The sequence below is a fragment of the Strigops habroptila genome, chromosome 1 (genome assembly GCF_004027225.2).
Source record: "Strigops habroptila isolate Jane chromosome 1, bStrHab1.2.pri, whole genome shotgun sequence".
NCBI classification, from domain to species: Eukaryota; Metazoa; Chordata; class Aves; order Psittaciformes; family Psittacidae; genus Strigops; species Strigops habroptila.
In genome coordinates this window covers 79734831-79759860 of record NC_044277.2, presented here as the reverse complement: position 1 = coordinate 79759860, position 25030 = coordinate 79734831, and the positions used below count along the sequence as shown (strand labels likewise).

The window sequence follows — 25030 nt, the reverse complement described above, 5'->3', positions numbered from 1 at the left end:
GTAGGAAATAAAACCAGTTACTTACAAAGCCAGACTATGTCTAGGTATCAGTACACACATCCAGATACTTCTTGGATACTTTATGATACTTCGCATATTCTTACAAACAGGTTTTACTTCTTGTGTTTCTTCAGTCTCCTACTTGTTTTAAACCATGGATTTTATGGTATGCATTGGACCTTTTAAGGATATTCAGTGCTATCAACAGTGTTCATGCTGTACAGCTGTAGTTCCTGGATAGTTTTCGGTATACAGTGGATATTATTTATGAAAATTTAAATAATGGTAAAGTCAGGTTTTATCATATACCCTTATTAGCTATTAATGGGTTTATGAAGTACTGGGGGGTTTTAAATTGCAACAGTGTTTGTGCTTAAGCGCTGTCCTTCTATCTGTTTGAGCGCTGCCTCGTTGTTTGCAGAACAGCAAGGGCTTCAACATCACTGGAGAGCTTCAGGCCTTATAAATAATGAACACCCCCCCACACACACACTACCTATATTCCCTCTACTTAGTCTGTAAGTAGGAAGAGGAATATAACTTCCTTGGGGCCTTCCAAGGCTGATGAAGAAGCAGTATACTAATTTAAAAAAATGTTGATTTTTTTGTTTGTTTGTTTGTTTTTGGTTTTTTGGTTTTTTTTTTTAGAATTTTTATCTACGTTAAAAAATATGATTTGTTTGCTCTGCCTCTTTCCACCAAAATCACTTTGGAAATATAACATTTTAAGTTTCATGATAAATGACATATCACATTAGAGCTAAGTGCTATCTGCAATGGCTGAAATATCTAAAAGAATCAAAACATTATATTGGAGACAGGTCATCCTTAATAGCAACGTGATTACAGTTTTCATACTATTTTTCCTCTCAGACAGCATTTCTTCAGCATACTTGAAATTATTCCATCTTCCCTCTCTTGAAGACACAGCATTAACCACTGTGTGTTTGGGCCCTTGGGCTATGTTTCTTGTTTCCAGTGATGTTAAAAGGTACTTCTGAAAATCCAGAGTCTAAAGTGACAACTCTAAAAAAGAAAATGTACGGTGAGCTGCTGCTAAACAAAGTATGGGTAGGCATTTAGTTTTTCAAATTATTTCTAATCCCTAGAGGGCTGTGGAAGCCAGCCTGCAAATATTACTTATTTTATGTTGAATCTAGGTTAGCAGACATTTTTATTATTTTTTATTTCACAAAATAGGGTCTGTATGATTAAGATTGCCTCAAATAATTTGGTCCTACTTTGCTCAGTTACTATGTGGAAGTGAAAGATCTGGAAGTATATATTATATAATAGCCTTTTATTACTTTTTTTCAGTGTAAATAAAATAAAGTTCAGGGTTGGTCTTCTGGGTATAGCACTTACAAGATTAAGGATGGATAAATGTGGAAAGGGAAGTTGATCTCCAAGACGGTCTTAAGAGATGAATTGTGCTATGTAAATGTGTGCTAGTTCTGTCTGTAGATGTAATTATCATTACAGTTATAAAAAAAAAATCATTCGCTGGGCTGGGTTTTGTATTGGGTTTTGTTTGTTTGTTTTTTTCTCTAGCTACAAATCTTCTCAACCATTACTTCTTCCTGTGTTCAGTAGATATGGATAACAGATTATCCCGTCTCTTTTACAGAAGTCATATTTGAAAATTGTAACTTGTTCTGCCCTCTCATCTGCTTTTCTGTTATGACCTAATGGCACTAGTTTGTTCACTTGTGCCAGGATAGTCACAATAACTCCTCTTTTACCCTCATTTCTTCACACCTCTTTTAAGGTGTGGTGTTCAAAAACTGGTTTATTGTTTTAGCTAAGCCCTTCTGGTGTTGCCTGAGAAGATACACTGTGTTTTTCTTACAGGTAGTAATTCTCCTTATATATCCTCCTTATAATTTATTTTTTTGGATCCAGATGATGCTGTTAATTCATATTCAGTGATCCGTTTGCCTCACTAGCATTAAGATAGTTGACATTTACTGATTTTTCTCTGTCCACAAGGCATGATAATTATTCAGTTATAGAAAGAATTTAGAGTGGAATTGGAGTGGAAAATGTATTTTTAAATAAGAGAATTAATAATTATTCTGAAACTGCTTCAGCCAATTCATGTTTCTTACTAGTAGTAAAAAACTAGTAAATTCATTATTAAATTCATTAGGCCCCAGTGCTTTAAATACCTGTAATTTGCAGTGAAAAGTGTGTGGTCCTGAAGCACACCTGATTCCCATGCTGAGGTGGTTTTATTTTATCTACCCATGAACACACCAGTACTGGGTTGCTGGGTTTTCTGAATGTCTTGTCGCTGAAGAAAGAGTCTAACTTAACATAACTGAGTTGCCTTGCTCATAGCTGCACACCTTATCCAGCGTCATTCTTTCCCCTTCAGGAGTTCACATCACCTCCCACCGAGGAATTGTTTATGGATTTCTCTGATGTCTCATGGATCTTGGTTGCAAAACTGGCTTGTTACACAGCTAATAGGATTGCAAAGGCTGGCCATTCTCATCTAAGTTCTTCAATTAATCTTTATCCTAACTTTTTCCTATTTAATGTTGAGATCATAACATCTTGTTTCCAATATTAATTGTATTAGCTACCTGCCCTAAATTTACTTTTAGGAACAATGTTGCTAAAAAAAGACACTGCATTCTCGAACTTCCATAATTCTATCTGCAACAGCACTATTTTTCTGCTGATCATTGAACCAAAGTTTTTAATCTTGCTCTGACAGAATTATTTCACCCTCGATGTGTCTGACTTCTCATTTTGTGCCTCGACTCTGTCCATTTTACCCCTTTCTTTGCCTGCCATTCCTTTATATAATTATATTTAGCAATACAATATATTTTATATTTTTTACGTGCTTGCTTCTCTATATTTTGAATGTAGTGACAGTGGCTTAGCCAAAGTGTGTTCTTTACTTTCCTATCCCACTTTTGCACTAAAAAAGCTTTTGTTTGTGCCATATAGTTTCTTTAAAAAAACTACCCCATCCTTTGGTCTTTCTGTCTTTCCTGTACATAATCTTCCAGTCCTATGGCATACTTCACCAGCTCTATATTATGCTTATTATATGATTTTCAACTTTTAAAACAAAAGACTTCAAGATTGTCTAAGTTTGCTACAGCATTTTTTCTATTAATGTACAAATGTTAAAGATGTTTGATAGATGACGAATACAGTACCTTCATCCTTTCTGACTTGCTGTCATGTGTTCTTTTTCTTCTCCTTCGCCTTCCTAAATTACAGGTTTATGTTAGTATACCCATGTTTTATCTTCCTTTAAAATCCTTTTTACTAAGTTAGTAACTGAATCTTCCTTATTTCCATTCAAGTCCCATAAGAAAGAATTCATCTTTATCTAATAGCTCAATGAAAAATGTCCCCCTAAATAAGGAAGACAAAGCAGTCCAGGTGACACCATAAGTCATGAATTTATTTCCAGAATATTATTCTATAGAACTGATATTTGTTTCCTAATGAGAAGGTTCTCTAAAAGATAATGAATAAAACAAACTTGCTAATGAAAAGAGTAAGAGGCTGTTACAAAGGTTGATACTGGGGACAAAACTTGCATACCTTGGCATGTATGAACATTTGTAGCAGACCTCAGCAGTTTGCATAAATAGAGCTTTTGGGGGAGAAATTTACCAAATTAATTGGAAAAAGTTGCAGAACAGGATTTGCCAAAACACTGAGGCAGGGAGGCTTTGAAGAGGCTGTTTTCCAGTTGCAGACCAGAAGAAGGGACACACATGCAGCACCTGTCAGGACAGAAGATGGAAATGGCATCAGTAGTGCTGCTGCTGTGATCTAAGTGCTCTGTGATATGACTTCTTGCTAACCATATTGTCTGGTTTTGTTTGATGTCTTACCTCACAAGTTGCCAGAAAGGTGCAAAACTTTCAAGAGTGTGAAAATTACTTTATACCATATCTGGTGGCTGGCCATATTTTTAAACAACTACCTGTCTTCTAGAGCTGGTGTATTCATTGTGGTGACTTCCCTCCCCCTCCCCCCCCCGCCCCTTTCATACAGCTGTCTTTTGTAAGAATTGCACTGAGTAATGTGATGAAGACATTGCAAATTGGAAGGTTTGTTCATAGTCACATAAAAATTTATACTTGAATTCTTTGATCTTGACTCATATAACAGCTATTAGAGATGCTATCTCTATTTTACTTTATAATAGTGTTTAAAGGAGAGGGAGGAAATCATTGCTTGACACTTTCTCAAAGTTTTGCTAATGTGTGCATATGTATTTTTTCATAGCATCGTAGTTCTGTGCTTCTCATCACTTTGGAAAAAATCCCCATAGTTTTAATCCCCATTCTTTAAATATGATAATATACACTTTAAATATATATGTCACATTGTGTTCTGAGTGACACCAGTGAATATCTTCAGCAAGCACACTTCAGTCACTGAAGTAGCTGGCTTTTTGCTGCTGAAACTGAGAAAAGATCCTTGACATTCTGGTAGTAACATAAATATAACACTTTCATTGACATTAGATTCTTATGCTAGCCTGCCTTTCTCAAACAAGTGTTTGGAAAAGGGCTAAACGAAGCACCAGGGATAAAGTGAAAAGAAGGTATGGGAAGGTTAGGAAAAGAAGGTATAGCTGTGAACATCCCAATGAATATCCATGTTCACAATATAGGCTAGAGCATGTAACTCATGAATGATACTGGGTGAAAAATACAAAAGTGAACAGAAGGAGCCATAAGAAAAAAAGAGTTGATTTGATGTATTACCATTTATTTTATATGACCTTTACAACCTGTTAAGAATCACTTTTACTTGCAGTTTGGAACCACTGTTCTTTTGGACCATAATGAATGGATGTAGGACGTCATAGAGCCTTTCTCCTATGTTTGTCTAAAACTTCTTGTAAAGTCCTAAACTTCTTGTAAGTAGTTGGTTTACTGTAAAAATGAGAATAGGAAGCTTTAAATGTTCAGCATTGCATCTTCCCACACTGACACTAGTATTGGGTCCATGCATTTTTCTTGGCAGGTGCAACAAATACTATTTGTAGCAGTATGACAGAGGTTCAGCCTGACATAAGCCTTCCAAAAGTGAGAAGCTGGATGCTGTTCTGTAAAAACATCAAGGCACACTAGATAATACAGTAGTTCTTTAGTTACTAGTTAAGTCATGGTACGCTTTTGATGGAAATGGATTTGCTTCCCCAGGAGTGATTTTATTGCAGATGGTCAACATTTCCTATATTGTCACTTCCCAGAATATTTTTTTGCAGAAGGTATCAGAATGTACTGTATCTGTATGTGTACTCTTCTATCTGTATCTTTGTGGATTTATTTCCTAGACAGCTTTTAGATGGTAGTGTATTAGAAGATATAAGATTGAGATTTTTGTGATGACTTTGCAGCCAAAGAGTGGTAAGGAAAGTCTATTACGAACAGTTCTGTGATCTTCTACAGTGCTTCCCTCTTTGCAATTGATTAGCAGGAGTTGGTTGGTAAAAAAGTACAGGTTATCTGGTTCTTGGTATCCTGAAAGATTACATATTTTTTAGATACCTATCTGAAAAAAAAAAAACCCAACCAACCAACCAACTGAAAAACCAAACCAACAAACAAACAAAAAATACCCACCAAAAAACACCACCCCCCACCGACCCCCCACTCCCCAAAAAAAAATCCTGATGGATGTTGTGGGTTAACCTTGGTAGGCAGCTAAGCACCACACAGCTGTTCCGCAATCTCCTTGCAGTGAGTTGGGGAAGTGAAAGGGGAGGATAAAATTGAGAAAGCTCATAAAGACAGTTTAATAGGGAAAGCGAAAGTTGTGCTTACAAGCAAAGCAAAATAAGGAATTCACTCACTACTTCCCTTCAGCAGGCAGGTGTTCAGCCATCCCCAGGAAAGCAGGACTCCATCACACGTTTACAGTTACTTGAGAAGATAAATACCATAACTCTGAATGTCGCCCCTTCCTCCTCCTTTCCTCAGCTTTTATTGCTGAACACATCATCCAATGTATGATACCCCTTTGGTCAGTTGGGGTCAGCTATCCCAGCTGTGCCCCCTCCCAACTTCTTGTGCATCCCCCAGCCTACTCGCTGGGGGAAGTGTGTGTATGAAAAACAGAAAGGCCTTAACTCTAAGCACTGCTCAGCAAGGGCTAAAACATCCCTGTGTTATGAACACCATTTTGGTTATAAATATGAAACACGGCTTTTGTATAAATACAAAACCATATGAGCTACTGTGAAAAAAATTAACTCTATCCTAGGCAAAATCAGTGCAATGGTGAAATGAATTGAGGCATTCTAGTTTATTATTGTTATGCATCTAGTTGGATTAAGTTGAATTTATTTTTGCCATGGCTGAGTATTTTAACGTATTGATTGTTTTGCAGAAATATTTTGTCTGTCATTAACTAAAGCTATTACTAAAGTAATAGTGTCAAAAAAATTCTATGTAAAGTATCTTAGCTATATGCCACATGTATCTATATGTATTTCACATATGCATAGCTGAAGGGATTTGCCTTTAAATATGGGAGAGCTATCAAATTCCAGCTGTCCTAAGAATAACACCTTTGTTCAGGGCAGTTTTCTCAGGGAACTAGGTGGTATTTACATAATTATTTTTTCACTTATGAGGATAGGATGAGGTGGAAGTCTGTTTATCACTGAATAGACACTTTGTTTGAGTACACTGTTGACTCTTGGAATTAGAAAATTATTTTTCTGCAGTCTCCTCGTGATTACCTGTTTGTGATCTTTACAAAAGAGATTTCTCTTCACTTGCTCTTTTAGACCTTTGGTAAATTTACAGAAGAATATTCTATAGAGAAAAAATGTGTATACATTGCCTAAAACAGAATCACTCATTTTGAAATTATGTTAAAATGTATATGATACAGCACAAGGTAGGAATGAGCCGCTGTAAAAACAATTTAAAACTTTTTGTAGAAAAAATTGGTTTTTAGCCTGTAAACTTTGACAATCAATACATCATTAACCACTAATAATTTGTTTTCAGTTTAAAAAAAAAGACTCCTGTTTAAAAAAACCCTAATAATTAAATTATTAGCTGTACATATAACAGGTTTTTTTTGTTTCTTTCTAAAATGATAATAATTGACAGATATAAAAAAATCCAATAATCTAAGTGTCTGGTATTTCTCTTGGACAATAATTATTCAGCAAAATTAAATACAAATAAAGAGTATTTTTCACACAGAAGTATGCTTTAACTCCTAATTGAATTGCAGTTATAATTAAATTATAAACAATTGGTTTCAGATTACAGTAGTAATTTATTAATCTTAGATTCAAAATACAAGTTGGAAAATCTCATAAATTCTGCTTGCATTATAAAATAATTATAAAATAATTTCTTTACTTAGGTAAACCCACAGAATTAATAATAGATCAGGTATATTGCTATAAATCATTGAGGTGTAACCCTACACCAAAATCTGGCAGAAAGATTATTGATTTTGTAGCTAACTGTATTTGTGGAAATATATAATTTTAATTATCTGTTAGTTTAAGAAAAGAAGGAATTGGATAAACCTCTAATATATGAATCCATTTTCACTTTAACCCTGACAGTTACCTTGCTATTGTAATACAGTATTCTTAAATCGTCTTGCAGCCTGTTTTAGTTGTTTGCTAGCTAGCTAATTGTTACAATGTATACAATGTTTGTATATTGTTTTCTGGCTCTTATGGGTGTAGGTGGAGAATCATTTGAGTGAAATAGGAAGACTCATTGTCACTTTGGATGTGGTGAGGACAAGAAAGGATTCTACATAGTAGATGCTTTTCCAGATTTGCATTTTCAGTTTGGATTAAAGAGAGCTGTTAGGCAAAAGATAATCTCACTGGATGCAACACAAAGGCTGTGGAGGGCTGGTCATTATTGGTTGAACAGTTAATATTGGTTGTACACACAGGTTTCCAACAGCCATGTAAAACAAATTTGTGACTGTAGTGCTACAGAAAAAAAAAAAAGAAAAAGAAAAAACCCAGCGGGTGTACTTAAAACAGAATATTGAACAGCATTAAGACTAAAATATAAATTTAAAAGCAAAACAAAGTTTTGAATATTTTTAGTTTTCTCTTAGTTTCCCTTCAGAACAGAAACTTTTCTATCTTTATATAGCAGTGGGAATATTATATGCTTTGCTGAGTAAGTATCTCTATGCAAAGTTTACGCATACACACATGCATACATAAGTAGAAACAAAACAAACAAGTAACTGCACTCAAACTGGGTAACTTAAAACTTTACAAGCTGTCCACCACCTCTCAGGTAGCACTTGTGATAAAACTGTTACTGTCTGAAGAGCTCTCCTTTTGTAATCCTGATTCCAAAACCTTTCATGAAATTGAGGTTATCTCACAGAATTCATCTGAGAAAGAAACTGGTGTAACATTAAAATCTGTCAAATAATATAAGTGTATCTGTACTTCTCCACCTTTTTTTTATCTTTACCTTTTTATGTTATCCTACTTCCTGATGATTTTTAAAAATAATTGCACACTATTGCTTTGCTTATATGACTATATTTTTCCTTTCCTTCAATCTTTTTTTTTTTTTTATTTTGTCCAAAAGGAGAATTTCTCATTTCTTCTGAGTGAAAAGGATGAAAACTCTCCAGCAAATGCTAGCTTTAAATAATACACTGATAGGCACTGTAGCTGCTGTATATTACCTGCCGATTGCCAATTTGCTGTATTTCAGTGTTCCAACTTAGAAGACTGCTTGGCCAAAAGCTTGTAAGAACAAAAAGGGAACATCTGTTACCAAAGTAATCCTCACCTTCCAATCATTGTTTACAAATACTAAAATCTCACAAAATAGAAATGTCCTTTCATTTTCTCAATTGTCTACTGCAAACAAATTGTGTATAGAATTTCTTGAGTTATCTGCAAATGATACTGAAACCTCATTCTTTTTACTCGAGAATGTTACAAAATAAAGTTCATTTACTGTGGAGATGGTACTCTATGTCATTCTGACAAAAAAAAAAAAAAAAGGAAAGAAAAATAAATAAAAAACCCCAAACCTAAAAACCTAAAATTGGTAGGCAATGCAGGTCGTATTCTGTTAGGTACAGTGAAACAGTTTAATACAGTCTGTTGGATGATTATTTCAGAGCAATACCAGTGGTCTTTGGGGAGAGGGAAAAGAAGGAGAACATTTTTTTCTGTCAGATGGATCATGGCCAGCCTGCTAAGGTGTACACAAATTTAGACCACTGAAGTTTTCAAGACCCTAAATAGTACAATGATGTTAGCCTGAAATTCATGGGCAATTGGACTTTTGTGATTGTTACATGAAAAAAATAGGTCTTGCAAGTCTCACAGTATGTTTTCAGAATGTGTTAGCACCTTGGAAATTACTGATGAAAGCATGGTTTTATTTTTTTTGCGTGGTTCCTAGAAATACTAATTGGCATTGTGAGCAGAAGGCAAGAGCAGTGAGAGACTGCCAGAATGCAGATTAGCAACAGCTATAACACGATATTCTGTCTGGCTTTGTTTTTTCTTCCTCTGAGACATTCTTGAATGGCATGACTGCTGGGCAGCTGTCATTCTCACCTTTTTTTCTATGTTTCATCAACTATGAAAAAGACTACAGTGTTGAATAATTTCAGTGAGAGGGGCTGTGAGAGGTCGAAAGACTTGGTGATCGGAACAGTCTTCTGGAGAGGAATGGTCTTGGTTAACATCTCTGCTTGGTTAGCTGCCATCTGTATTGAATTTGTGAATGATTTTTGAGTTAACAAAGTCACAATTTGGAGAGAAAATATGTTAGGGGAAAACCCCCTCCCACCCTTTAAACAAAACCTCCTTTCCTGTATTAAAAATTTTTAATGGGCTTAATGTGATGACATAGGACAAACTGAGAGAAAATTTAATATCACATCTGTAGGGATAATAATTCCTTTTAAATTGTACCCTGAGTCAGAGCTACTTTCTTGCTTGCTACCTGATCACTCTACTTGCAAATGTCATTACTCAGGAATATCTTTATGCTGTACACCATGGATGTTGCTACTTCGTTACTTGCTGCTAAGCAAGGTTTGAGGGTGGAAGAGAAGATTAAGAAGTCGAGGGTCCTGATTTTCTCATCTTTTTTTCCTCTCACTCTTTACTTTGTCCTGATTGACAATATGTGCATTGTTTATTCATTCTCCAGAAACTGCGAACCATGCTTAGACCTTCAAAATACAACTGCTCATGCACTAATTACAAATGTTGTCCTAAATTTGCCTCATATCTCACATCTCTTGAAGGCAAAGCCTGCTCATGCTTACCCAAACAACTGCACTCAATACTTCATCTGACACATAGGTTTCTTCATTTGGGGCAGCAAAGCAGATATAGACAGTTTTTGGTCACCTGTACATATGAAACTTTTACTATTTCAGTGATACTAGTTTTCAGCAACTTCTTTCTGGAGAACAATGTCTCTCCTGTATATCTCTAAGGGTTCCTTATACACTGTATCATTCATTCTCCTATTATTTATCAGTCCTTGGCATTTATGTTTTAATAGGTTACCAACCTCATCTTCTCATATGTAGCCTCACAAACTTTAATGACAGCCAGCATCTTTTTTAAAATTACTTTTATTCATTTTTGAAAGTAACATCTTGGTCTGTACATCTCTCACCTAATACCATAGATTAACTTCCATAAAACATCGTTAGTCTTCCTACGGACTAAGGAAATTCTGCTTGTTATTCCGTTTTCTAGTTGCTCATTAGCTCACACTCAATTATGTCAATGTTCTATTACTTGATTCATACAGCTACAATAATTTCACTGTATTTATAGCTCTTCAGAGCATACTTTATCCTAGAGGTAGGAGAAGCTTACTTTTTTTTTCTTGTTTACCACATCCCCCCACTCACTGAGCAGCTGAATGATTTCACTTGGCTAGTATAGGAAGTCTATTACTATTCACAACCTTGATGACCTCATCAAACAGGATTGAAACAGGGTAAATAAGTACAGGAAACAGAATAGGAGCTTCTCAGAAAAGGATGAATAAAAGACCACTCTCTATTGTACCTTGAGATTTCAAAAGATGCAGTTTGCTTCCCTGCCTGTCACACACTTGCTCTGCAATCTCAGATGACCACTTTGTCTTTGCCTGAGATTTTAATTCATACAGTCTAGAATAGCAGACTAGAATAATAGAATAATATTTTATTTTTGTGTTCTGTAGAATAATAGAAAAGGGTATATTCCTTCTCTGCATCTTGGATGAAGCAGTAATGAATGCTACAATGACTGCCAGTGTTGCTGTAATAGTAATGATCCAAGGACTTACAGATGAAATACATCTTTTTTAATAAAGTCAAAATATTTTACTAGCCTGTTTGTATTTGGAAAAAAATTAAATTCTTTCAGGCATAGTGTCCCTTTTTTATATCTGAAATAGAAAAAATGGACTTTAAGACCAAACAGAATTTGAGGACAATTTATCTAATTTTAATTAGAACCTATCAACTACATGAACCCTGTAAAGAAAAACATATATACATATTTATAATTTTCACCAGTGAAATAGAATGAAAAAGGTGCTGAAAATTAAAAAAAAAAAAAAAAAAAAGAAAAGAAAAAAGAAAAAGATACTACTTAGCTCTCAAAGGAACAGGAGAGTTAGGTAGTTTATAACCTGCAGACATATAGAGGTTGGAAGGGAAGAGAGATGTACTATACAGTTCAATAAAACCAGAAACTCATTTGAGTCCATTGTTTTTGGCTTCCAGCTGAGTTTTGAAGTTCTGTTCCAGGTTTATCTTTGAAAGGTATTTTGTCAGTTTTCCTTGAAAATCAAGAGTGAAAGATCAGAGATGGAATGGCTGCTTTGAAAAAAATGAAAAAATGTCTCCTCTGGAAGCTAGATGTAGCTTTTCACCAATTACCTGTGCAAGTTCATTCCAGTTCAAGGTGGTTGCTGATTTCCACCCATGTATTTATCAGAAAAGCATACATCACAGTGTGTGAAATGTGTTACATCATTATGGGAAAAAGCACTGTAAAATTCGGTGACCTATTTCTCCGGAGGCGTGTTCTTGTTGGGAAGAGTTCCTCTTAGCATTATTGAGATGGGGAGTGGAAGTGTTCTTCAGTAAATATTTTTTTTACTGAAATAATAATTTTTAAGTATTTGTTTTGTCAAGCAGTGTTCTACATAGATGACATCTGAACAGGACAAGTAGGCACGTCCTTACTGGCCTTCATCAAAAATTCAATAACTGTCTACAGGCTATCTCTGTAATAGTCCTATATTATTAGCATTTTCACAGATGCTACGGTCGACATCAAAAAATGTGACCATTAAAATACAGCATATAGAAAACAGGAAACCAACATGTACATCTCTGTATAAACAGCTGTCGTGGTTTGAGCCCAGCCGGTAACTCAGAACCACACAGCCGCTCGCTCACTCCCCCCCCCCCCCCCCTTTCTTCCTCCCCCCGCTCCCGGAGGGATGGGGAGGAGAACGGGAAGAATGTAACTCCCACGGGTTGAGATAAGAGCAGTCCCGCAACTAAGGTATAACACAAAACCACTACTGCTACCACCAATGATAATAACGATTAGTGAAATAACAAGGGGAGAGGATACAATTGCTCACCACCCGCCGACCGATACCCAGCCCGACCCGAGCAGTGATCTGGGCCTTCCGGGTAACTCCCCCCGGTTTATATACTGGGCATGACGTGCTGTGGTATGGAATACCCCTTTGGCTAGTTTGGGTCAGGTGTCCTGTCTCTGCTTCCTCCCGGCTTCCCCTCCTCCCTGGCAAAGCATGAGACTGAGAAAGTCCTTGGTTGGAATAAACATTACTTAGCAACAACTAAAAACATCGGTGTTATCAGCGTTGTTCCCAGGCTGAAAGTTAAAAAACACAGCACTGCACCAGCTACTAAGCAGGAGAAAAATGACTGCTATAGCTGAACCCAGGACAACAGCAACCTCAAAAGACAAGTTCAGAAAAGTTGCACTATACAAACATATTCTTAAATATCATCAGATTTTCTCAGAGAATATTTCTGAAATCCACAAGTTGATCTGGCTTTTCCAGCTAAAATTGGTAATCCAATAGAATCTATTGCGTTGGCCTAATCTCTCTTACCTTGAAGACTGAGGCAGTAATAGAGCTTATATAAAGCGAGCACTATAAAGCTATTGTGGGAGGCATTCAGAAGAGTCTTGATTCAAGTGTGGAGTCCATAGTCAGATTATGCATGATTTCATCTATCTGATCAATGTGTCTACCTCTATGTTCTTACACAGCAGTGCCAGTATATGTATAAAGGATGCTTACCAAGTGTGAAGAGCTCTCTGAGAGTCAGTATAATTACGGTGCTGGTGGAGTTTTACAGTACACAGAAGCATTCTTAAGAGGAAATTTCCTTACTTCCAAAGTTTTGACCTGACCCACATCCATCACCAGTTTATTGTGCCCATATGTCATGCCTTGTAAGGGTGATATGCTACTTAAAAACAGGTATCTCTTCAAAACTAGTCAAGACACAGCCTTCTCATTACTAAGATAGGCAAAAAGTGATTTTTTAAAGATGTGAATTGCAGGTCTTTATACTTAACCATGGTGTAAACCTGATTTTGAAAAGATGTCAGCTTTAGCCCGCTGTGTACTCTTTTAAAGCAAGTACCATTTGGGAAAAGGTAGGATGTGATCTAATTAGCTTTTATCATCATGCATATCTCCTACAGCTGATAGTTTCACGTTGCATAGGCAATATCGAATCTTATATTGCCTAATTTTAATACCTGATATATTTCATCTTTTTGCAGTGCACTGTAGATGGTATAATGTTAGGCAAAACAGGTTACAGATTACTATACACTGTACATATATATAGTATATTCTTAACAGGTTCCTGGTCCTGGTTTAACTTTTAAAATAACTTATAAGAAAATTTATAAAGGGGGCTCTATAATTCTGACTCACTAATGGTGAAGAAATTATGATTTTTTTTTTTTTTTTTTTTGGCAGTTGTTGTTTTTATTTTGTCTTTTTTCATAATTTCAGATCATCCTGGCCCAACAAACTGCAGTCACCCCATAAAGGGACTTTTACTTTGCTACATATAACGATACAAAGAGCCATAGCAGCACTTTTTAATACGCTAAAATAATTATAAAGGCATTGAAACCAAGGTGAAACTCCAAGCACTTTAAGAAATATTTATAGTTAAAAATTTCAAATGCATTTCAAATATACCTTCTTGTAATTTGAGATTTATTTTTTTAATGTCAAATATAATGTTTATGGTGAATATTAAAGAGCATTTTTCAATACTTTATTCTTATAAATGTGAGAGATACAGTCATATGCTTTAACAAACGTTCTTAAAATATGACCCTCTCTTACATTTCAACTGTGAGTTTCCATGAGAAATGGTTGTTTCCATTTCTTCCTGTCTGCTAAGAAAGTACATAATCCTTCTACTATCATCTAATTAGCAGGAATGTGACTATCCATGCTGCAGGCACAGGCACTAACACAAGTTTGAGGAGCCACTGTGTAGACATCAATGAACACTTTATTAAATTACACAGTTTTCTAAGCAGGCACGGTCTCTCAATGCCCCAATTCTTTATGCTTTAGTGAACTGCCTCTGCTCTCTGAAGCTGTGAGGTTTCAGGCTCAGCTGAAGACAAAAACTCCTGATGAGGTTATGGTGAGTTTTTAGATATTTGGCACACTTCTGTGCTTATTCTGTTTCTCTAATAAGGCTTACAGTTTGCAGGCAGGTGAAAGCATTGGGTTGCAAAGACTAGCAGATTTAAAATTCCACCTGCCCTGAAGGAAAAGAATGTCTTTTTCGTAACTCTTTGGCATTATTCGTTGCAATTCACCCTGTTTGGGAAAACCCTTCAGTACAGGGAGAAAGAATATAAAGTCCCCAGGTCTAGGTATTCAATGATCTCTTGGTTTGGGCTTTTGGCAATATTGAGACAGAATTTTCTGATCTTTTCCAGAAAAATCTTGGTCTGTCAAAGATGGAAGGTAATGAATGAGAAAAAACAAAATGGGGTGTTAACAAAATCTCTTTAGCATATGCTCTTGTGTCTAAATTCAAATGTTACAGAGATGAAAATTACTTTCTCTGATAGATCACTTTCCCCCTCCTATTTCATACTTCTTCAGAGAAGAAAATATTCTGAAACTTGTTTTTTTGCTGCTTCCCATCAGAAGCAATCACTGTCCTCCTCTCTACCATCACTTTCTTCTCCCCTTCCCCTAGCATGCACGCTGGATATCAGAACAGTTGTTTGTTTGATTGTTTAATTGTGAGAGGTGTTTTGGGGGGTGGTTTTTGTTGTTGTGTTTTTTGGGTTTTTTTGTTTGGTTGGTTGGTTGGTTTTTTTATTTTTTTATTAAATAAGCAAAGAAAGAAAGGGAAAAGTATAATCAAATACTGTTAGCTATAGTGGGATTTCTATTGTTTTTTCAATAAATAAAGTAGAGGACTACCTTCTTCATAAAAAAAAAAATTAAATAATGGAATATGGATGTTTTAGAAGGCTGCGTGGACATGGGCTAAGCACAAAGGGGATAATCATTTAGCATGGGGTACCTGGGGTGAATTCAAGTTAGAGTAGGAAAGAGCTAAATTCACTCTTTATCTGGGAGAATATAGCAGACAATTGATGGGAGAAATGCAACTCCAAAATCTCACAGAGGGAGACTCAGAGGAATAGGACAGACCTCATAAAATGGGTGGGAACTGTGTGGCTAGGACTGTATTATCTGTTGTGGAAAACCATGCTATGCTGGCTGGCAAGCAAGAGAATTTAAGTCACTTTCAACCCACAACAGTAAATCTGCAGATGCTTTTGAGATGAAATCAGATAAATGGAAAAGGATGGGGTTGGGTTGAGCTGTAATGAATAAATAGATATTCATATACAGGAGAACAGGATGGCCACTGGTAACAGTGACATTGGATGTAGGAAGACATGATGAGGAGAAATAATGGCAGGGAAAAAGATGGGATAGCATTTTCAGGTTGAAGATTTAGCAGATGTTGAGAAACCCTCTGGTCACATGAGCTGCAGGCAGCCAGACTGCAGTTTGTTCAGACGGCTCTTCCAAACCTTAAGTCACATCTCCTTTTGGCTGCTGACTACCACAGCAAATGTACAGGAAGTTTTTCTTAATGCATAACCTAAATCATCATTGTTGTGATTGAAATCAGTTGCTTTAACTATGGTGTGCATTGAGAATAATTTCTTATTTTCAGCAGTGTTTCTGAAAACCAGTCTTACCACCTTCTTCATCTTTTTTTCTTCATGTAGAGTAAGTAAATAGATGTAGTTGTTCTTTCCTCAAAAATTGCACTTTTTTCCTAAACGTTTCGATGTTAGCCTAATTTCTGATTATCTACATGTTGGTTCTGTGATGTTCAAACCTGGACAGAGGATTTGAAATTAGTGGAGAGGGAGGATTGTTTTATACTTCTTAAGAATAATATTCCTGCTCACATATCTCATTTTCCCCTTTTATTTTTTTTAAAGATGAGTGGAAAGAAATCCACCATGTTGAGAATGTTTCAGAACTATTATACTCCTATTCCTCAATTTTCTCCAGAACAGTGCCTAGGTAGTTTATTCCTATGTTGTGCAACCTATTATGACCTTTTGACTTTTTTAAAAATAATATCCTGCACATTTCATTTATTTTTGGGGAATACTTTGAATTTTAATTCTGGTGCTTTTGTAGTTGTTGCCTTTTCTCTGTTTTGCTCACGCTTTCAGTGTCCTGCTATGTCTTAAGACTGAGGGTATCAGTCTTCCTTAAAAAGGACATGGAAGGGTTGTGGTGAGAGATCTAAAGACCCGTATGGGGAGGAGGACAATGTTCCCCACTGCAGGGGAGCTGAGAAGAGTGAGGTGTTAATGTTTTCTTCCTCCTCAGTTTAGTGTCTGGTTGGGGTTATTTTATCCATTTCTTTGGGTATCACATTTGTGAACTACCAGTGGAAGGTAGACTGAATCTTTAACCTTTCACTTTGAAATCAGTATAGCGCATGTTAACTTGTTTTTGTAAAAACAATTGGGATTTGTACTATATAAATATGCTTAAAAATAAGACATAAAGTATGTTCCTATGTAATCTCTCTGTTGCCCAAAATATTACTTAACTTTCGTCGGAAAAGTTATAATTCTCAGTATTTCCCTTTCCTCTGTTTCCTCTGCTTGTTTTTCAGTCTTTTCTCCAATGAACTATGAAAATAGTATGAAAAACTCTTATTTGAGTGAAGTAGTTTTGATGATTGTAAAATATGATTTAGTATTACTAATTAAAATACATAATTCCTGAAATGAGTTGCTTTTTTTTTTTTTTTTTAGTTTAGCATCAAACTGTACATACGTAATTCAGATTCCTAAGTGGATCCGAGGTTGCAGGACTTCATAAAAATGACCAAGTTCTAAAGTTCAAAGGTATAGCTGACTACTTTGCAAATTCATGTTATAATTTAATAACTCAAAGCGTGGTCACTGCAGTGTGTAAGTGTTCCACTGGAGGCTATGAAATAAGCAGCTTACAATTTGCCAATTATCTCCCTAGTTCAGAACTAGGTAATTAAATTATGAACAGCTTTAGACAACTTCATTGGGATATAATATATAAAGCAAGGAACATAAACCTATGATACAAGGAATGATGAGATTAGAATATCCATAAAGAATTTATAGTTTGAAAGATCTCATTAGTTTGCTTCAAGTAGACTTAAAAATCTTTATAAAAATTATTATTGTCTTTTGTTATTGTCTTTTTCTCTTAACAGATAATTTACACCTGTAAGTTACACTTACAGAGGGAAATATTTTGTAGTGTTTTCACTAAGAGTCTCTTGCAGAGATGTCTGTTTAAAGAACTTGTTCATCATACTATGCTCTAAATCATTATAACTTTATTCCTGGTCTTGATAAAGAGATGGCAAATATGTCAAAAGAACTAAATTAGCTGAGCTGGAGATTCTTCTCAGGCTTATTGAAAACTCAGCTTTTTCTGCACTTAGCTGCCTTCCTACTTCTATTTTTATTGTTAAATAGTTCTTATTTTTTCAAAACCTAGACAGATTGTTTAATTTCATGTAATACATCATAAGCCAGGAGACAGAGTTCTAATGAGATATAGAGGCACGTTACCAAGTTACCTCCTACAAGGAGGCAACCAAAATGATAGCAATTGTGTCGTATGGCTAATGGCTGTAGACACTGTGAAAGAGGCTCTGCAGCCTGTGGTAGCAGCTTTATGCTGAGGTTGGAAAGGGACCAAAGATTTTAAGAAATGGAGCAGAAAATAAGAGGAGTTTTTCACTGTGGCTCTAGATAAGAATAGCTCTATTGGTGTCACCTCTGCAGAGCAAGAACAAAACAACAACAAAATATGCTTGTGTCTTCCATTATAATAAAATTAAAGATTGTTCTCCTCATAAAATTCCAATGTAGTTTAACCTAATTTGTCATGAATCATCTTCAGTTCCAGAAATATCTTTCTTTTGTGCAAACATAGCAAAAAGGACTGAAAGACAAGATTAGAGATGTAAATGGATAATAGCTCCCAACTGAAACAGAAATGGCGAAAACAGAAATGGCAGTGCATAAGTATCTTTCTTTAAACAAGCTTTTTCAAATGTTATGCAATTAAAATTCAGTTCAAGTTTGACCAAGGTTAAATACAGGACAAAATTCATAAATGGCAGCTATCCCAAGTAAAATTTTTTGCAGTTCAAATCTGCTCTTCACAAGACAGGAGTTTAATAACATTTCTGGAGTAAAAAAACCCCACCATATATATATATATACAAGCTTTTGATTTTTTCCTTACTTTATCTATTCGTTTTAAATTTAGTTCTGCTGACTTCCAAAAGAAGCTATAAATTAATGTAGAAAGACAGCCAAAAGGAGGAAATAGTTTGCAAAAGAAAGAACTCCTCATGGAGCAACCAGTAAATGGAAGTCTGAGGAGAAGTCCATCAGTTAGAGGCGCTCCTGGCCCATCTTAGATGTCAGTTAAATCTCATGAGTTTCAAAGGTATGAATATGGTTTAGTATTACTATAGGGGTTGCATTACTGAGTAAGCAAAATGTATTTTCCAAATTTTGCAAAAATTACATTTGAAATCACATGAATACAGTTGCAGATGCGATAAAACGTTTTCTTCTAAGTTCTGAGAGATGCAGAAGTGATTAAGCTGTGGAAAAGGAGAATGGCCTAATTGTCTTAAAATTGTTAGCTGAAAGCTAATGGTGTCATGATTAATAGCTTCAGTGATGATTGATCCATTTCCTCCCTACTAGAGATCGAACCAAGAAAATTTAGTAAAAATAATTCCAAAACAAAATTTTATATAAACTAGAGCAAAGTTGAGCACAGTATTCCTCTGTAGTAAGTTTTATATTATTTAGAAGGACAGAAATATGGAACGTTGCACATATCTGATATGCTTTAATTAAAAAAAAAAAAGAAAGCTTTAATTAAAAAAATACATTAGTGATTTTCTTTTTTTCTTTTCTATTGTGGGAAAAAGTTGAGAAGTGCTCTTCTGGAAGAAGTAGTAGAGAGAGATTTGATGAGAACAACTGGTGAAGTAGTTTCATTTAAAACTATTTAACCTCTTTAAAATTATTTCAGTTCTTTAAAAAAAAACTTACTTGAAGCCAGCAAAAATATTAGAATTCCGCTGAGTTCTCAGACCCTCTTCTAAGATAAGATTTTCACCAAAATTTAGACATTTTTTCCAATTAGTTTTCCAGAGAATTAAAATAAAATAATAAATTTATCTTCCTCCACTGACTGTTCCAGCTCTGGCAGGGTAGTAGAGAACCAAATATGCAATGTATTACAGAACTGGGACTTCTGTCTATTTTCTGCTGTTAAATATTAAAAGGTTTCCTTCATCTAATTCTCTTTAAACATTTTCTTTATTCCAGTGCTTTTTATTTAATTGTTATTACTTCAGTCTGTTTTTTCCTTGTTTGCTATCTTATTTTTAAAGGTAAATGTTTCATTGCTTTAGTGTAGATTACTATAAAAATCATTGCATCTAAAGCAGGAAGCTGAATTTCACCAGGAGTCTCAACGGAGGGAAAAGACCTTAGTGGTACGTACATCCATTATGCAGCCATGCTTGCGAAGTCCATGTGCATTAGCTGCTTTTGTAACTTTAACAAATTTCATCTGAGTTTTCATTCTGCTGACCTAATTTAACATGAAGGAAATTCAATAACAACTCCTAATACTGAAGCATTATTTCCCAAGAGGAATTTAACAACACTTCTACATCAAATAATAATATGTGAATAATGGAAGATATATACTGATAGCAATAAGAAAGTGGGGAAAAAAAAAAGCTACAAAGAAAATATGTCTCCTTTTCAAAAAACCCGAAGTTTTACATAGCTCTACTTTGAAAAATCAAAAATATTTAAGATGATAGTGAGCTATACATAATGTTATTGAAAGCAGGAGACAGATGGGATTGCTGTGTACAATGTTACTTATCTATCAAAATCAGAAAAGAAGCGAAAAAAACAACCCAAGCTTTTTACTACTTGAGTTTTGTGCCACATGTGGAAAAACATACAAGGAACTGCCACCACCATCCATGCATTTTGTTTTCTGTGGACATGCTAAAAGAAATAAATCCAAACAACTCTGATTAAAACTTACAGAAAGTATACCCTACTAAGATGACAAATGAGGTTTTCATGATTACATCCCTGCCATACAGAATCAAAACATTACCAAATGATCTGGGACAGAAGTGAAGAGAACTTGGCTAAATTTGTCTTGCTGAAATAACATCTCATGGTTCTATCAGAAGGAAAAAAAAAAAGAAGACAAAACAAAAAAGAAAAAAAAGTGGAGACAAAACAAAAATGAGTTAGGGGAGGCTTGCCTTTTCTCTGCAATAGCATTTCCCACAATGAGATTAATTTCAGTACTATCCAAAATTGAGGATACTTGCAAAAAAATGCCCTCATTTTTTAAACACTTCCTACTTTTTAAGGCTTTGCATCACTCCATATTGCAAGATCATCTCAAGAAGTTTTTGTATTTAATAGTTTCCTTCTTGTCATGCTGTGTTACTTCTGATGCATATGATGTTGTCTTTCACCATTTAAAATACCCCGAAGAACTGGTGTTTTACCATTTCATAATTTCTAAAATGACTTTGTGTTGGCTTTTCAGTTCTCTTGATAGTAAGGTTAATAAAACACTGGAATTCATGTAAATCAAATCAGGTGGAAAACATTTGAAGCAAAGGGAGCAGTATTTAATGTGCAAGTTTCAGCAATATTAAATCCACAGTCTATATAAAGAACACTCCTAGAAGTTTCTAAATTGAAAGTTTTTAATAGGGAAATAGTTGATCATCTCTTGGCACTGTTACTTTTTCTTAGGAGGTGTTTTGGCAGCAGCTACCTAACATATTTGCAGTGTTCTGCCTATCTGGATAACCTTTATATTCCTAACCAGGTTGCATTCTATGTCATAATGTGTTGTATTTGGAGGATACAGCAGCAGGGATGTTGGACACTAGGGAGTGAATGCATTTCAACTTACATTGTCTCTTCTCTGTTTAATTTCAGGAGTTGGTTACTTCATACAGTTCAGAAATGAGTTGCTGGAAACTGCTTGGCTGCATCAGCAACTAGAGACATCAAAAGCAAGTTCAGAAAACAAAACTGTAGACTCCATTACTGACCAGCTTGAAGAAGTTCAGCAGTGGAGAACTATGACAATACAGCAAGTCCTGCTACTTCTACTGCTCTGGATGTGGCTGCCACATCCCTGCCACACAGAAATGCTGTTCAGAAGGACTTCTGATCTCAGACCTAAAAGCTTTGGAGCACATGCATCCAGGATTGATGGAAAAACAATTCACCGCCAGAAGCGAGGCTGGATGTGGAACCAGTTTTTTCTTTTAGAGGAATATACAGGATCTGATTATCAGTATGTAGGCAAGGTAAGTTTCTCATTAAGATTTCTGTATAATTGTCAAATTTACTTAATCTTTCTAGAGAACCCTTGTTTCTATGTTTTATTCTAATGCGTAAGAAGCAAATTTCCAGACAATATATATATATTTCGCTTGTTGTGCTACAATCATGAAATTAATATTGTTAGTTAAATTTACTCGGAAATATTTGAATGAAATCAATGAAGACTATGAAAAATGCTCCAGTCCCTTAATCAACTTAGTGGCCTTTTGCTGGACTCAGAGTTGGACACAGCACTCCAGATGTGTCTCACTAGGGCAGAGCAGAGAGGAAGGATCATCTCTCTTGATCTCCTGGTGATGCTTTTCCTAATGGAGTCCAGGGTGCTGTTGACCTTATTTGCTGCAAGGGCAAATTGCTGATTCATGCTTGCTGTCTACAAGGACTCCAAGGTTCTTCTGCAAAACTGCTTTCCATCCATTTGGGCCCCAGCATGTACTGGTGCATGGGATTGTTATGTTATATGTTATGTTATGTTTATATTATTATATTATAAAATCATAGAACAGTTAGGGTTGGAAGGGGCCTTAAATATCATCTAGTTCCAACCCTCCTGCCATGGGCAGGGACATACTGAACAAGACCATGTTGCTCAAAGCCCCAGTCAACCTGGCCTTCAACACTTCCAGGGATGAGGCATCCAGAACTTCTCTGGGCAACCTGCTCCAGTGCCTCACCACCTTCGCGATAAAGAATTTCTTCCTAATGTCTAATCTAAATCTACCTTCTTTCAGTTTAAAAACATTCCACTTGTCCTATCTCTACATGCCCTTGTAAAAAGTCCCTCTCCAGACTTCTTGTAGGTCACCTTTAGGTACTGGAAGGCTGCTATAAGGTCTCCCCTGAGCCTTCTAGTCTTCAGGCTGAACAATCCCACCTCTCTCAACCTGTCTTCATAGCGAGGTTCTTCAGCCCTCTGATCATCTTTGTGGCCCTCCTCTGGACTTGCTTGGGCAGGTCCACATCCCTTTTGCGTTGAGTGCCCCAGAGCTGAACACAGTACTGCAGGTGAGGTCTCACCAGAGCAGAGGGGGAGAATCACCTCCCTTGACTTACAGGTCATGATCCTCTTGATGCAGCCCAGCATCTTTTGATGCAGCCCAGCAATTATGTTTCCTGAAAGGACTAAGAATGTTGTGGGGATTGAGAAAGGAAATGCATATTGAAATTTAGAAGATTTAAGTACTAAGTAAAAATTGAAGAGTGCAAGCTTATGAAGGAGTAAACCGCCTTTTTGTTTCCACTTTTTATTCGTTGCTTTGTCTGTAATTTTAGCACCAGCATTTAAATGATATAACCATTTCCAAAGCCTTGCAAATAATCCTTATATTTATTTCATACACTTAGCAATTGTAAAGTCATGCCTCCCAAGTGTTCCAATGTATCTAGTCCAGATTGATAGCTTATGAAAATTGACCTTGCCTATAAAATGAGACATGTGACTGTACCAAAACACAATGTTATTGTATTTGGAAGCATATTGCTTCCAGAAGTCCCAGGAAATAAATAGTTTTGCAGGGCACCCTGAAATTCAAATAACTTAGGCTCCTTTAAAAACCTGCTGATTGCTTTTTCTTCTTGCATTATTTTTGAATATTTATGATCCCAAGTCATAAAGTGTGAGTGTTGTTACTTAGTAATTTTCTTCCACTCATGATAAGTGAAGGAAGACTCTTTAGAGAGAAAATGGTTAACATTTTTATAGGCTAACTCATCTGCATTAGAAAAAGAGAGAGGGATGTTGATAAACACAGAACTACTTTGAGAGAAAATAAGTGTCTGCAAATGGGAAGTGATAAGTAAAGATAGATAAAATGGCAAATAAAGAAACTTGAGGAGTAATCAAGACTACGCTTTCACCTTTTTTTCTCTGCTTAGAACAAAAAAAGTTTTAATTTGAGCAAGGGAGTTTAGAAATTGTTGAATATCACATTACTCTTGAAACCAGTATCTACAATTTACTATGTAATTTATGCATTAATTTATTCACTCTTTAAGTTGACTTGAAGTTGTTATCTAGAATAATATGATGGAAATGAGGTTCAATGAATGAATGGAATAGGTAATCTCATAATAGCTGAAGAGTTCCTTGTTTAAGTCAACCATGCTTGTGAAATGGTGGCACTGTACATATTGACTGATTATGGGCATTCACTGGTTTCTTCAGGTCAGTATTTATTATTTTTACTATTATAAGAAAGGAGGATGGTCATCCTTTCCTTTATGTAATACACAGGATCCTGAGGATAGAAATCAAAACAATATGAGTGAATTTTATATATGCAGAACTTCAAATAATAATTGCAACTGTAGTTTCTAGTAAAGGTTGAAGCCATAAAAATAGCATGGGAAACCAGACCTATATATGTGTTACACAGTTTATTTTTGAGCTATCTTTGCAAAAATATACTAGAAGACAGTAATTCTGAGAAAAAGAACTTTTCTCAATTTCAGAGAAACAATGCAGGGATGTTCAAAAAGAAGCTTAAGCCTCATATCAGAAAAGCCATTTTATTCTTATTTGAGGTATATAGTTTCAAAGCCCATTTATTATTTTTCAAATAAAGTGGGGCAATTACAAAGAGTTACACATTTTCAAACTTGTTCAGAAAAACTTCATTTTATTTTAGATATATCCAGAAAACAATATCTTTTAAATCTAAAATTTATACTCTAATAGTTGTCACCTAAAGTAACCACTATTGTGTACTAACAACGTCTCAATCTGTAGTCATTCAAAATTAAATTTACAAATAAATTCTTCATCCACATTAAAATTTATTTTTCTTCCTTATAATTTCACCAGATCTGGCCATTTGTTTCATTCTTGCAGATACTTTTCTTTCCAGTTTGCTTTCTGAGATAGATAGTGACATTTTCCAGAAATTTTTATCCTAGTAGTTTTATTGCATCATCAAAGGGTCATCTGACATGAATTTTTCAGTACTCTGAGAGACTGAAGTTCTTAGTTACAATGCAGTAGTT

General features: G+C 35.5%; 1 protein-coding gene across 6 annotated transcripts in view; it reads left to right on the top strand.

Moving 5' to 3' along the window:
• The window catches only part of CDH10 (cadherin 10), a 93943-nt gene that overhangs the window by 17875 nt on the left and 51038 nt on the right, over window positions 1-25030 (top strand). For 5 of the 6 annotated variants that reach the window (XM_030496577.1, XM_030496596.1, XM_030496569.1 and 2 more), the window contains exon 2: window positions 21635-22011. In XM_030496577.1, the coding sequence (XP_030352437.1) occupies window positions 21781-22011 (231 nt within the window). In that variant the 5' untranslated portion in view covers window positions 21635-21780. Of the gene's footprint in view, window positions 1-14915; window positions 14928-21634; window positions 22012-25030 lie in introns of those variants that run through there. The other variant, XM_030496585.1, reaches the window with a different exon arrangement.